Source organism: Neoarius graeffei, chromosome 20 (assembly GCF_027579695.1).
Source record: "Neoarius graeffei isolate fNeoGra1 chromosome 20, fNeoGra1.pri, whole genome shotgun sequence".
NCBI lineage: Eukaryota > Metazoa > Chordata > Actinopteri > Siluriformes > Ariidae > Neoarius > Neoarius graeffei.
The window spans coordinates 43,262,385-43,277,746 of record NC_083588.1 but is presented as its reverse complement, the minus strand read 5'-3'; the positions used below and the strand labels follow the sequence as shown (position 1 = coordinate 43,277,746).

Here is a 15,362-nt window from a genome sequence, read left to right as displayed (position 1 = left end):
GAGTTGAAGCTGTTCTGTACAGAGGAATGGGCTAAAATTCCTCCAAGCCGGTGTACAGGACTGATCAACAGTTTCCGCAAACGTTTAGTTGCAGTTATTGCTGCACAAGGGGGTCACACCACATACTAAAAGCAAAGGTTCACATACTTTTGCCACTCACAGATATGTAATATTGGATCATTTTCCTCAATAAATAAATGATCAAGTATAATATTTTTGTCTCATTTGTTTAACTGGGTTCTCTTTATCTACTTTTAGGACTTGTGTGAAAATCTGATGGTTTTCGGTCATTTATGCAGAAATATAGAAATTTTTAAAGGGTTCACAAACTTTCAAGCACCACTGTATATTGAGCTGCCCAATTCTGGGATGAATTCTACAAGACAGGAAATGTCATGCAGGAATGTTCCACCAGAACAAACTTACTTGTGTTGCTTAGTTAATCTCAACGTGATGGACGCAGAGCCTTGCTGTAAACAACCCTTTCCATCTCGTCTTAAAATGCTTGTTAGGATTGCAATCCAGGGTCAGTACAGGACACTCGTGCTGTGAAGACTCACTGTCGTGTTCCTGGAACCATTTGGTGATATGTTGTGATGCTACATCACCAGCAGCGATACAATGTCAAATACAAACGGTAGCCATGAAGGCATGTACTGTAAGCTGCATCATGGTGTCTAGAAGAGTATCAGGGAGTCTCAAATGCCCTTGGAAAACATTCCCCACATCATCACACTACCTCCACCAGCTGTTCACACCAGTTGCCTGCACCACGTTTACATCCTTCCAGACCAGATCTGATGCTTCTATGCCCTCTGGAAAGACACTTGTTTTCTTCTCATTCCCTGTGCATTAGCACTTGACAAGGACTTCTGCTCTTGGAACCCACTCAAGACAAAAGTGCTGTGCTTAGAGATAATCTGCAGGTCAATATGTAACTGTTTTATGGTGGTCAGGGTCACAAGAGATCTGAAATTTATCTCCGTAAAAAGCCTAATAATACTGGTAGATGCTAGTACTACCATGCCTAGCACCACTATCATACCACTTCACAGTCCCTATGGTTGGTTGGTTCTTTCGCCTGTCCCTGGCCCACTAGGCAAGATGCTGAGAAACAGTTTGGATGGGATCCTTAAGCACATGTTCACACCTCAGCGCAAGCTTGTTTTTGGGAGATCAGAGGAAACTGAAGAACCTGGAGGAAACCCAAAATGTCAGGAGGAGAACACACATACCTCTGTAAACACAGTAACCTGAACTCCAAATGAAACCACACTCACTCCTGCGACGAGGCACCGCTCTTTCTTGCACCATCCAGGGTTAACCATCATTTTAAAACTGACTTGATGCTAGGAAATGGGGAACTGCCTGATTTATAACACACTGCAGTCAGGTGATGGATGACTTGCGAAATGAGTTTGCACCCTGGTTATAGTGTACACACCAAAACTGGCATGCAGGTGAATAACATCTCACAGCTTATGAAGATATCCCCTGCTCTTCTGCATTTCCACTTCGAATGAGACGACTGCTTCTATGAATACTCTAATACTTCATAGAAGCAGTCGTCTCATTAGAAGTAGAATTGCAGTAGAGCAGGGAATATCTTCATAAGCTTTGGGCGGCACGGTGGTGTAGTGGTTAGCACGGTCGCCTCACAGCAAGAAGGTTCTGGGTTCGAATCCAGCGGCCGGCAGGGGCCTTTCTGTGTGGAGTTTGCATGGTCTGTGTGGGTTTCCTCTGGGTGCTCCGGTTTCCCCCACAGTCCAAAGTTAGGTTAACGTGGGGCGGCCTTGGCCTGAAGTGCCCTTGAGCAAGGTACCTGACCCCTGACTGCTCCCCGGGCGCTCTAGTGTGGCTCCCCACTGCTCTGGGTGTGTGCTTGTTAGGGTTATGACTGTGAAAGTGTTTTCAAAATTTCTACTTTCCTGATGTTGCATTTGGTGAACTTTTACTCATATATTACTTTTTTGAAGTTCTTTTTATTGGGTTGTGCAAAAACCTCCCGCACCCAGCATCACCTCACTTTTGATAAATACATGTATATTAAATAAATAAATCATGATTATAAAATAAATTCATTGAAAGATGCGTAAAGTACTTTTATATAACAAACTGCTTAACAATTGTTGTAATAATAATTATAATTATTATTACGGGGCGGCACGGTGGTGTAGTGGTTAGCGCTGTCGCCTCACAGCAAGAAGGTCCGGGTTCGAGCCCCGTGGCCGGCGAGGGCCTTTCTGTGTGGAGTTTGCATGTTCTCCCCGTGTCCGCGTGGGTTTCCTCCGGGTGCTCCGGTTTCCCCCACAGTCCAAAGACATGCAGGTTAGGTTAACTGGTGACTCTAAATTGAGCGTAGGTGTGAATGTGAGTGTGAATGGTTGTGTGTGTCTATGTGTCAGCCCTGTGATGACCTGGCGACTTGTCCAGGGTGTACCCCGCCTTTCGCCCGTAGTCAGCTGGGATAGGCTCCAGCTTGCCTGCGACGCTGTAGAACAGGATAAAGCAGCTAGAGATAATATGAGATTTATTTATTTAATATACATGTATTTATCAAAAGTGAGGTGATGTTGGGTGCGGGAGGTTTTTGCACGACCCAATAAAAATAATTTCAAAAAAGTAATACATGAGTAAAAGTTCACCAAATGCAACATCAGGAAAGTAGAAATTTTGAAAACACTTTCACAGTCATAACCCTAGTGCGTGTGTTCACTGCTTCAGATGGGTTAAATGCAGAGGATGAATTTCACTGTGCTTGAAGTGTGCATGTGACAAAGGTTTCTTCTTCTTCTACTCCCGTCATAATGTTAATGCAGTGATACAAGTGTGTGTTTTGCGTTGAGCGACACAAGAATCTTCTGGACGGTCACTTTAATGCTACAACACCATATACATTAAATTTAGACTGAAAAAAAGTAGGACTGGCACCCATTTACATGCATTTCTCCTTAATCAGCAATTTAGGAGTTTCATTTTTTGTGAATATGGCCCCATAGTGTCTTAACGCATTCAATTAGAACAGTGGAAAGTCTTAATGACAAATTTGTGCAATTTTTTAGTGGTTTTTACATTACATTACTTATCTAATATGTCTACTGTATAGGTATATAAAATAGCTGTGTGATATTGTCTATCACTTAACAGATAGAAAATCTGTTGTACCATCTCTGCTGTACCAGAGTGGTTGCTAAATAACACAGATAACCCATTTCTATACAATGTCTAAACACACAAACCTAATAAATACGAAAAACCACCAAAATATTCATAATAGTGACGGTTAAGAGGATTTGGGCGGGGGAGGGGAACAAAACACATCACTATTTGACCATCATGAGGTGCTCAGAGCTCACAGGGCACCCTGTATACATGTTTTCACACATTCAGGGAAATGATGTACACGAGACTGTGCTAGACATGATAATCATCCATCCACAGCAACGAATGGACTCCACAATATTGGCACACGAGTCGTTTCATGAGACCCGTCAGTTCGCTAGCGTGTCCTTTGCAAACTGAAAACTACGTCCCACCAACACTTCAACAGCAGTCTTCTTTCGTGGCCTTCTCTCTCAGACACACACGCAGCCCGTGTTTGCTGGGTGTGGCAGGCACACAGAGGGTGAGGCTTAATGCACATCGTTATCCAGACGCCATCAATCCACAGGAAACTCCGTCTCTGCAGCGTTGCCGGGGTGAACAGCAGCGTGAGATTCTTTCCTCATCTGCAGAGAGACGCAGCTTAGCCAGCTACGACTTGTTGGCATCTCGCCTACAATTTCCCAGCTGTCAGTCTCGTCACAGTACCGCTCAATTGTGTCATGGTACCTGAGGAATAAAGAGGATTCATACAGTTTAGGGGGTTGTAGGGAGTTCTACCTCTACCAAATCATGCATAAATAAATAAATAAATAAAAGTGATTCCAGTTGTCCATGGTGGCAGGAACACACACTCACTTTATTAGGAACAGGGCAATTCCATGTAAATGTCAACCTCACCATGCAAAAATAAAGCAACATATAATACATCAAAACCGGGGGCGGCACGGTGGTGTAGTGGTTAGCGCTGTCGCCTCACAGCAAGAAGGTCCGGGTTCGAGCCCTGTGGCCGGCGAGGGCCTTTCTGTGTGGAGTTTGCATGTTCTCCCCGTGTCCGCGTGGGTTTCCTCCGGGTGCTCCGGTTTCCCCCACAGTCCAAAGACATGCAGGTTAGGTTAACTGGTGACTCTAAATTGACCGTAGGTGTGAATGTGAGTGTGAATGGTTGTCTGTGTCTATGTGTCAGCCCTGTGATGACCTGGCGACTTGTCCAGGGTGTACCCCGCCTTTCGCCCGTAGTCAGCTGGGATAGGCTCCAGCTTGCCTGCGACCCTGTAGAACAGGATAAAGCGGCTAGAGGTAATGAGATGAGATAATACATCAAAACCACTCCCAGAGATCTCACCGAGGCCTGTATTTTACAGATGTGAATAAGTTGAACCAATTTGTAACCAACCTAATATAGACTGGTACCAAAATCCAGAATTGTGACACCCAAAGGCATTTTTGAGACAAAGTCAGCAAACAAACAAACAGTCTTATTTTGTCAATTTGGGTGTGCCGAATTCAAATCTGCAATATGCCGAGCTCTATCTGACCTCTGTTGACCTCAAGAGGTCATTGAACTTTGGGCCTGTAAACGTCTCAGCTGAACCCAGTTTCTCAGCTTTCTAAGGAATGAAATGTACTAAAATGATTAATGAAGTTAGCAAATGGCCTTGTTTGTTAAATGTTTGGGTGCTGAATTCATTTTTCATTTGTAAAACGACATATGACCTCTGATAACCTCAAGGTCATTAAACTTGGCCTATAGGCCTATGCATTTAACGGCATTTTTAAACTGACTTTACTCCCCCAAAAAGAATATGAACAGACAAAAAACAAATGGAAAGGAACAAATACAACATTAAATGCCAGTCCATGTACATGTGACTTACTTTTCACAATGAGAATGCCTCAGCGATCACCTTACATAACATTGCATTACATTTAGCGGTTATTGTTCATACAAAGCTACTGAAAAAAGGACAGATTCAGCAGCATACAAAATGTGGGGGCATACAGGGTATACAGGCTAATCAGGGTTAGTATATATGAGTTTTTTTCTTTGTTTTGTTTTAAACGGGGTAAAGCCTTTACAGAAAGCAAACAACAAAGAAAAAAACTCTCATATATACTAACCCTGATGAACCTGTATACCCTGTATACCCCCACATTTTGTATGCTGCTGAATCTGTCCTTTTTTCAGTAGCTTTGTATAAACAATAACCGCTAAATGTAATGCAATGTTATGTAAGGTGATCGCCTAGGCATTCTCATTGTGAAAAGTAAGTCACATGTACATGGACTGGCATTTAATGTTGTATTTGTTCCTTTCTATTTGTTTTTTGTCTGTTCATATTCTTTTTGGGGGAGTAAAGTCAGTTTACAAATGCCGTTAAATGCATAGGCCTATAGGCCAGGTTTAATGACCTTGAGGTTATCAGAGGTCATATGTCGTTTTACAAATGAAAAATGAATTCAGCACCCAAACATTTAACAAACAAGGCCATTTGCTAACTTCATTAATCATTTTAGTACATTTCATTCCTTAGAAAGCTGAGAAACTGGGTTCAGCTGAGACGTTTACAGGCCCAAAGTTCAATGACCTCTAGAGGTCAACAGAGGTCAGATAGAGCTCGGCATATTGCAGATTTGAATTCGGCACACCCAAATTGACAAAATAAGACTGTTTGCCGACTTTGTCTCAAAAATGCCTTTAACTCCTTAAATAAGCACTTTTTTGAATGTTGGTACCAACCTAATATGTCAGTGTCAGTCTTTCTTTCTTATAATGTAAAACCCAAGCTAAAATCAACTTTGATCATGTACAATTCTATATTATTGCCACAAGCCACAGAAATGTATGCTAAAATCCACAAAACAATAGCCATCCTAAATATTATTTAAGAACTTTGATAGTTTTAGCTGATATTTAGAGAGTTTTTCAAAGGGTTATGGTGGTTAAATTGCTGATTTTCTAAACATATGCCATGTCTACTTCAGACGCGTCACATCCATAACGGAATTTTGTCACATCCATAACGCTGACTTTTCCTTCCGAAACTCTGCATGAAATACAAAATATTTTAAACAAAGATTTTTTAATATTCACCTTGGACCCGAGCCTGGCAAGCCAGACTAAATGTGAATATTTAGTCTGGTCTCGGTCATAGACATTTCCGACGGGGGTGGGAGGAACAACCCGCTGTCTTTCAAACTGTCTCTGTGCGTATAGGCCAACGCTCTGACCAATCAGCGCAACAGTGACTGTGACGTAGTCAGAGCGACAGAAAGCAGTGGGGGAGGCCTTGAAATAAATAATTTTTCAAAACGCGTATTGATTAATAAACAGGTTCTAGATATTAAGAAGTTTGGAGATAATGACCACAAGTTTGGAGTCTGTACCACATACACTCTTTTTTTTCCAAGTGTTTTTCAAGGGTTTGCTTAAACTGTTTTTGAGAGCTTTTATTTAGTGGTGTTTGGTGAAATAATTTCCCTTAAATTTAAAATAACGGGAAAATAAGAAACAATCAAAAAGTAATGTTTCAAAGCTGTTGATTAATATTTCGTACTGCACAAACTAGCCCCATCCTTTTGGCTACGAGCGGAGCCAGCTGGTAGATCAGACTTTTGCCATAGCCGGTCGGCAAAACAGCGAAAACGTCCTTCTTGAAAAGGAATGAGCGGAGAGCCTCTTCCTGCTCATGTTTCAACGAAAACTCCAAGTCTAATTCTTCTAAAACTGATTCCAAAGCGGAGTCAAACGCATGCTGTTCACTAGCCGTAGCCATCTTTCCTGTTGTGCTTTCTCCAGCGTCGCGCAGCTTTGTCGTCACTCCTGCAAAAGCCCGCCCAAAGAATCCAAACAAAAACCTTGCGTTGTGATTGGCGGGCACGATTTGATGCCCGGGGTGTTTTGTTGATATGGTGCGAGGCTAGACCCACTCGTAGGCAAAAATATTTTTGGCCGCTAGGCGGGTGGGTCTAGTTTACTAGGCTACTTGGACCCCTCTATCAAATGGATATCTCCATTTCGACATTAGGTTTACAATTTCACAGAGTTTGATAAAAATGTACAGTCACCCAAGAAAAGTGATACTTTTTCTGTCACATCCATAACGCATCTTTTCTTGGCATTTTCTGGCATGCCCGAGATGTACTATGGGAATTGTTCTTGTTCTATCACTTCTCCAGTATGGTACAGCCTTAAAATATGCAACACCTGTTTAAATACTGGGAGACAATAAAACATGCACTGGGTCATTTGTTGCCAGGGTCACGTCCATAACGCTGGAACTGCTCAACAGTCCCTCTGGTAGCAACGACCATGCCACGGTTAAAGGCACAGAGATCACGCGTTTTCTTTGTTCTAATATTTGATGTTCAGTTGAACATTAACTGAACTCTTAACCTGTATCTGCATAATTTTCCCCCCCATTGCACTGCTGTAACATGACTGAATGATTAGACAGCTGCATGAACGTGCAAGTGTCCCTAATAAAGTACACGGCAGGCATACCAAATAGAAAGAAACTGAAATTCATGTCATTATTTCACAGATTCTACTTCAGTTATTGTCAATAATATAATTTGCAATGAAAATTGTTGTATTAAATTAGAAAGGAATACAAAATAGAAGCATTTTTCTAGTCGGCTCTGCCCTTTCCTTAATTATACTCTCAGGGAGTCCTTTTTAAATTACGCATATAAATGGGTGAAAAATAAGACGGGGGGGGGGAAAAAAAGCCCACCCACACACAAAGTGGTTCAGTAAGGTATTCAGCCACCATGAGCCAACAGAACAGTTTCAAATGTGCCTTGGCATTGGTTCAGGTTCTACACGTCTCTGGAACTGTACTGGAAGGATGAACACCATCGCTCTAAAAGGAATACCAGCACTATGCCTGCAGAGCCACAGATTTTTCGTTGTCATCCATCTGTATACATGTAGATTCCAGTTCCAAATCTGTTAGTTATAGGGCATGTGGTACACCGAGCACTATATACTGACTACACATAATACAACCCCAATTCCATAAATTTGGAACACTGTAAAACAAATAAAAACAGAATGACGATTTGCAAATCATGGAAACCCTATATTTCACTGAAAATAGTACAAAGACAACATATCAAAATGTTGAAATTGAGAAATTTTTATTGGGTTTTTGAAAAACATGCGCATTTTGAATTTGATGTCAGTAACACGTTTCAGAAAAATTGGGATGGGGCAACAAAAGACTGAAAAAGCTGTGTAATGCTCAAAAAACCCCTAATTTGGTTAATTGGCAACAGGTCAGTAACACGATTGGTTATAAAAAAAAGAGCATCCCTGAGAGGCCGAGTCTCTCAGAAGTAAAGATGGGGAGGGGGTTCTGCACATATTAACCACTTTCTGCACATTAAAACTGCAGAGCTCTGTAGTGTTAATAAATTTAACTAGATAGAACTCGACGCCAACGGCCTCGATGGGGATGTCTCCGCCTGGTAGACTACACGCCTTATTAAGTTGTGATTTGGGGATGGACATTTGACCTCACAGTAATCTTGACCTGTGACCTTTTAACCTCAAAATCTAATCAGTTCATGTTTGTCCCCAAATGCACAAATGGTGAAAGTTTGGTGAAATTCCTTTCATTTGCCTTGGAGATATTGTGTTCACAAGGTTTTCGGACAGACATTTGACCTCACAGTGACCTTGACCTTAGACCTGTTGATTTCAAAATCTAAATCATTTCATGTTTGTCCCAAAGTGCACAAATGGTGAAAGTTTGGTGAAATTCCTTTAATTAGCCTTTGAGGTATTGTGTTCACAAGGTTTCGGGACGGACGGACGCACGCACGGACAGACGGACAACCCGAAAACAATGCCTCCTGTACCTTACGGTGGCGGAGGCATAAAAATAAATAAATAATTAATTAATTTAAAAAAAAAAAAAGACAAATAAATAAATAAGAGTTTGGGTGCTAAACTGGCCTGCCTACAGTCCAGACCTGTCTCCCATTTAAAATATTTGGTGCATTATGCAGCACAAACCCCCAGGAAATTTTTTAAAAATTAGGCCTTACAAACCACTTTTCCTGCAATCTGAGCTGTAGTAGATAAAAAAAATCTGTTGTCTTTCTTATATATTTACATGAAAATATGTTTCAAATCAATAGGAGTATTGTTTGAATTCAAAATAAAAATCACATTCTACATTCAAGGGTACGGTTATAATTCATGATCAACAAAAATGACAAACTAAATTCACATTAAACTTAAGTTCTATTAATTATCAAAATGTTCATATATTAAATAAAATTTCTTAGGGTGACTGACCTTTTCTCCCCATGTCCTCATTAGTTGTATATGATTTCTTCAAAAAGTCTTTTGAAATATTTAAGTTTTCAAAACTGTCAGCATTAATTCAGATCTATCATATACATGTTCAATGTATTAAATCAAACGAATGCTAAGTTTATGGGATAAACTTAAAAAAAAGCCGATACGAAAGAGAAACATTTTTGAAGAGCAGCGACGATGAATATGTGCAAGTTTCGATAAAATAGAATGGATGTGGGTACCTCTGTAAGAACTGTTATGATTGGCTATCATGCTCTCGCCAGCGATGTTTTGGCCAATTACATTGTAGATAACACGTATTCTACCACGAGACTTAGCGAGACTAAAGATGGCGAAAATGTAAACATGTAACATCGTCGTAGGAATGAATTACGCTTGCGTATCACGAAGGAACATACCCCAACCCCCCTCAATAAATGAAAAAAAAATCTCAGCAGATTTGGCATAATATAAAAAGATCGATTTTTACTCAGAAAAAGCGGAAAACTCATCCCTGGTTGTTAAAAAGTAGAGATGATGCAACACAGTGGTAAACATGCCCCGCCCTAACTTTTTTGAAACGTGTTGCTGACATCAAATTCAAAATGAGCATATATTTTTCAAAAAACAAAATTTCTCAGTTTCAACATTTGATATGTTGTCTTTGTACTATTTTCTATTAAATATAGGTTTTCTAAGATTTGCAAATCGTCATATTCTGTTTTTATTTATGTTTTACAGTGTCCCAAATTTATGAAACTGGGGTTGTAAAATGACAGTGGCAAAGAGAACATGCGTGACTACTGGACATTTATTTTGGGATGCTATCTTGCACCATGTCTGACCTGTCCCAGCCTTCCTCTCCTCCCAACACATAGATCTTCCCATCCACAACTGCCACTCCGGGCCGATAACGTCGCTCCTTCATTGGTGCACACATAGTCCACTTGTTGTTCTTTGGGTCATAGCATTCGACTTTATCCGTGTTCTCTGTAGAGGCGTGCCACCCACCTGAGCAAAGAACAAACAATTCTAATAGTACATAATATAATATACAATCTTTGCCAAGCTCATGGTACACTATACAGCCAAAGGTCTGTGGACACCTGACCATCACACCATACAGTGGGGCAAAAAAGTATTTAGTCAGTCACCAATCGTGCAAGTTCTCCCACTTAAAAAGATGAGAGAGGCCTGTAATTTACATCATAGGTATACCTCAACTATGAGAGACAGAATGAGAAAAAAAAAATCCAGAAAATCACATTGTCTGATTTTTAAAGAATTTATTTGCAAATTATGGTGGAAAATAAGTATTTGGTCAATAACAAAAGTTCATCTCAATACTTTGTTATATACCCTTTGTTGGCAATGACCGAGGTCAAACGTTTTCTGAAGTCTTCACAAGGTTTTCACACACTGTTGCTGGTATTTTGGCCCATTCCTCCATGCTGATCTCCTCTAGAGCAGTGATGTTTTGGGGCTGTCGCTGGGCAACACAGACTTTCAACTCCCTCCAAAGATTTTCTGTGGGGTTGAGATCTGGAGACTGGCTAGGCCACTCCAGGACCTTGAAATGCTTCTTACGAAGCCACTCCTTCGTTGCCCGGGCGGTGTGTTTGGGATCATTGTCATGCTGAAAGACCCAGCCACGTTTCATCTTCAATGCCCTTGCTGATGGAAGGAGGTTTTCACTCAAAATCTCACGATACATGGCCCCATTCATTCTTTCCTTTACACGGATCAGTCGTCCTGGTCCCTTTGCAGAAAAACAGCCCCAAAGCATGTTTCCACCCCCATGCTTCACAGTAGGTATGGTGTTCTTTGGATGCAACTCAGCATTCTTTCTCCTCCAAACACGACAAGTTGAGTTTTTACCAAAAAGTTCTATTTTGGTTTCATCTGACCATATGACATTCTCCCAATCCTCTTCTGGATCATCCAAATGCTCTCTAGAAAACTTCAGACGGGCCTGGACATGTACTGGCTTAAGCAGGGGGACACGTCTGGCACTGCAGGATTTGAGTCCCTGGTGGCGTAGTGTGTTACTGATGGTAGCCTTTGTTACTTTGGTCCCAGCTCTCTGCAGGTCATTCACTAGGTCCCCCCGTGTGGTTCTGGGATTTTTGCTCACCGTTCTTGTGATCATTTTGACCCCACGGGGTGAGATCTTGCATGGAGCCCCAGATCGAGGGAGATTATCAGTGGTCTTGTATGTCTTCCATTTTCTAATAATTGCTCCCACAGTTGATTTCTTCACACCAAGCTGCTTACCTATTGCAGATTCAGTCTTCCCAGCCTGGTGCAGGTCTACAATTTTGTTTCTGGAGTCCTTTGACAGCTCTTTGGTCTTGGTCATAGTGGAGTTTGGAGTGTGACTGTTTGAGGTTGTGGACAGGTGTCTTTTATACTGATAACGAGTTCAAACAGGTGCCATTAATACAGGGAACGAGTGGAGGTCAGAGGAGCCTCTTAAAGAAGAAGTTACAGGTCTGTGAGAGCCAGAAATCTTGCTTGTTTGTAGGTGACCAAATACTTATTTTACCGAGGAATTTACCAATTAATTCATTAAAAATCCTACAATGTGATTTCCTGGATTCTTTCCCCCCATTCTGTCTCTCATAGTTGAAGTGTACCTATGATGAAAATTACAGGCCTCTCTCATCTTTTTAAGTGGGAGAACTTGCACAATTGGTGGCTAACTAAATACTTTTTTGCCCCACTGTATGTGAGGCAACTTTTGTCATGAAGTTGGAAGCACGCAGTTGTATGGAACGTCTCTTGATACTGTAGCATGACGATTCCCCTTTGCTGGAACTAAGCGGTCAAGTCCAAACATGAAGCCAAGAACGACACTGCCCCCAGTTCACAAAGCAAGGTCCAGGAAGATATGCTCATTAATGCTTTTGTGGCTGAATGAACAAATCTCCACATCTATATTCCAAAATCAAGTGGAAAGCCTTGCCAGAAGAGTGGAGGTTATTATAACAGTAAAAGGGGGACTAAATCTGGAACGGGGTGTTACGAGTATGATGGTCAGGTGTCCACAAATTTTTGGCCACACAATATATAAATAATATTTTTTTAAAATATGTCCATTTTTACCTATAACATAGATTTTGCCCTTCAGAGTGCAGGCTGCAGACCCTGAGCGGGCGATCTGCATTGGAGCCACTTCTGTCCACACACGTGTTTTAGGGTTGTAGACCTGTGCGAGGTCGGTTCCGTCTCCGTCTTCAAGAACTGCACCACCTAAGGGTAGGACCAGAGCTTCGCATCAGAGCTGAAATATTCCCCCCCCCCAATGACTAATCCATAGTCACGTGAACGCTACCTGTGACGTAAAGCAGTCCATCCAGTGCAACCACAGCAGGACTTGTGACAGCCATTTTAACCGACTCCATGAACTGCCATGTATTAGTGTGCGGATTGTAGCACTCAACTGAGTCGAGGCGAGAGCGGCCCTCCCAGCCTCCCACTGCAAACACGTATCCATCGAGCATCACCAGACCTGCGAGGACCCAGAACAGTTGGAGTCCAGTCAAATAAACTGACTGCTGGATGCCAAATAATATGAATGTTTGTGCATCCTCATGCTCACCTAGTTCTGATCTAGCTACATTCATGGGAGCCATCTCTAACCACGAGTCGAAGCAGGGGTCGTAGCGCCACATCTCTCTGCTGGCCGAGCCATCTGGGAATTCACCACCAGCCAGATAAAGCATGGAACCTGCTCCACACACACACAGGACAGAGTCAAGACAACCCATAGTACGTATAAAATCAAAGTGAAACATAGCTCTGATACCCCTTTTCCACCAAATCAGTTCCAGGGCTGGTTCGGGCCCAGTGCTGGTGCTGGTTCACAACTCGTTCAACTTGCGAACCAGCTGAGAACCAGTTTGCTTTTCCGTAGCTACGTCATTACGTCACTGTATAGGTCAGTTACGTCGCTGCATTTGCATAAATCTTGGCACGAACATCGAAGCAACAACAACACAGAGAAGAAGAAGAAGCAGCAGCAGCAACAACAACAACGGATGACTGCTGCTTTACTGCATCCATGATATCTCGTCGCTTATTTAAAAATGGCGCCCTCGGGGGCGTCGTGGCTCAGGTGGATAAGGCGCCATACCATAAATCCGGGCGACCCGGGTTCGATTCCGGCCCGAGGTCATTTCCCGATCCCTCCCCGTCTCTCTCTCTCCCGCTCATTTCCTGTCTCTACACTGTCCTATCCAATAAAGGTGCAAAAAGCCCAAAAAATATCTTTAAAAAAAAAAAAAAAAAATGGCGCCCTCTCGCAGTCTTGCTATTGTTGTTGGTCTTAACAACTCCGCCCCCCCCGCTGACGTAAGCAGTTCTTTCCTCTAGCCCAGCAAAGAGCTGGTGCTACCCTGGAACCGGTTTTTCTGGCCCAGAGCCAGTTCTTTGTCAGTGGAAACAGAAAACCCGGTTCCAAACTAAGCACTGGCCCCGAACCAGCCCTGGAACTGCTTTGGTGGAAAAGGGGCAAGAGTGAGCTGTAATCAAAGATAACTGCATTATCTTATCTTATCTTGAATCTAACATTGGGATGTGATGAGAAAAATAAGCAAGTCTAACATGCATCACATTTGTGACTTAGAAAATTCCTGATGCAGATTTTATTTGACCATTTACACTTACCGGATACTTTAATTCGTGCAATTACTCAACTGACCAGTTACATGTCAGCAGTGCAATGCATACAATTACGCAGATCAGGTCAAGAGATAAACCACCGGAATGGGGAAAAACGTGATCTCAGTAGCATGGTTGTTGGTGCCTGAGGGGCTGGGTGAGTATTTCAGAAACTACTTTACACGCATCAGAAAACATCCACGAAGCAGCAGTTCTGCAGCTAGATTGGTTCGAGCTGACAGGCAGGCTATGGTAACTCAAACAAGAAGACGTGGTCATCACTATCCCCCACCACGAGCATTTTATGAAGACCTCTTAACACTTACGCCCTTATAAGTCCATTGCTTTAATATTGACTTATGATACAAGTGCTAGGACACCTTCATCAAACGCTACCCAGCTTTTTTTCAGTCGTATGAGCACGCAAAGTTTCATTGACGTAGCTTCTGAGAAAACTTGTCCAGATTGAGTCCACTTGTACAAAGTCCAATAACAAAAATCAAGGGACATAACTCTGAAAATAATCATTTCGCGTAAATGATTTTCGAACTCAACTTGGATCATGAATAGTAATATGAGCACGCAATGTTTCACTGATGTAGCTTATACCTCGGTTACAACCGGCTGTACATGCTCCTACAGCCGGTCTACGTGCAAAAAACACAAGAAACGCACGGAGGGCGCGCGTATGACGTGCTGATTTTCGAGCCGTAGACTGGCCACAGACGTTCTTTGTCATGTCAAACAAACTCTACGGGCGCTTACGTTTTTTTCAGGTTGCAAGACAAACTTGCGGCCAACGTGCGTCTTTCTCCACGAACAAAAAAAAAACGCAGCGATTTGGTAAACGCCAAAAATCGCACGGCCAAAAAATTGTACGTCTGGTTGTGACCTAGGCTTTATGTAGTTTTTGAGAAAACTTGTCCAGATTGAAACGGATGGACGGACTCCATTCCGAGATCCCCTTGCGCACTTCGTGGTGGGGGATAAATAATAATAACCACCCTTTACAACCGTGTTGAGCAGAAAAGCATCTCAGGAATGTAAATGTTACAACAGCAGATGATCACACTGTGTTCCAGTCCTGTCATTCAAGAACAGGTATCGGAGGCTCCAGTGAGAACAGGCTCACAGGGACTTTGCAAGTGAAGTTTTTTCAAAATCTACTGCTCCAATAAATAACCAATTTTATTTTGCACACATTTAAATAAGGAGACTAATGTGTATATTGTGTTTACAAAACTGTACATTTTACAATTAAGGGGTCCCTGACTCCAAGGCAGATTTA

General features: G+C 42.1%; 1 protein-coding gene across 3 annotated transcripts in view; it reads right to left on the bottom strand.

Annotated features, from left to right (window-relative positions):
- Window positions 1-2,857: 2,857 nt before the first annotated feature.
- si:ch211-256e16.3 (kelch-like protein 20) overlaps window positions 2,858-15,362 on the bottom strand; it is a 44,722-nt gene continuing 32,217 nt past the window's right edge. For 2 of the 3 annotated variants that reach the window (XM_060901752.1, XM_060901754.1), the window contains 5 exons: window positions 13,014-13,142; window positions 12,747-12,923; window positions 12,518-12,664; window positions 10,258-10,423; window positions 2,858-3,831 (listed from right to left, as the gene is read on the bottom strand). In XM_060901752.1, the coding sequence (XP_060757735.1) occupies window positions 3,660-3,831; window positions 10,258-10,423; window positions 12,518-12,664; window positions 12,747-12,923; window positions 13,014-13,142 (791 nt within the window). In that variant the 3' untranslated portion in view covers window positions 2,858-3,659. Of the gene's footprint in view, window positions 3,832-10,257; window positions 10,424-12,517; window positions 12,665-12,746; window positions 13,143-15,362 lie in introns of all 3 variants that reach the window. The other variant, XM_060901751.1, reaches the window with a different exon arrangement.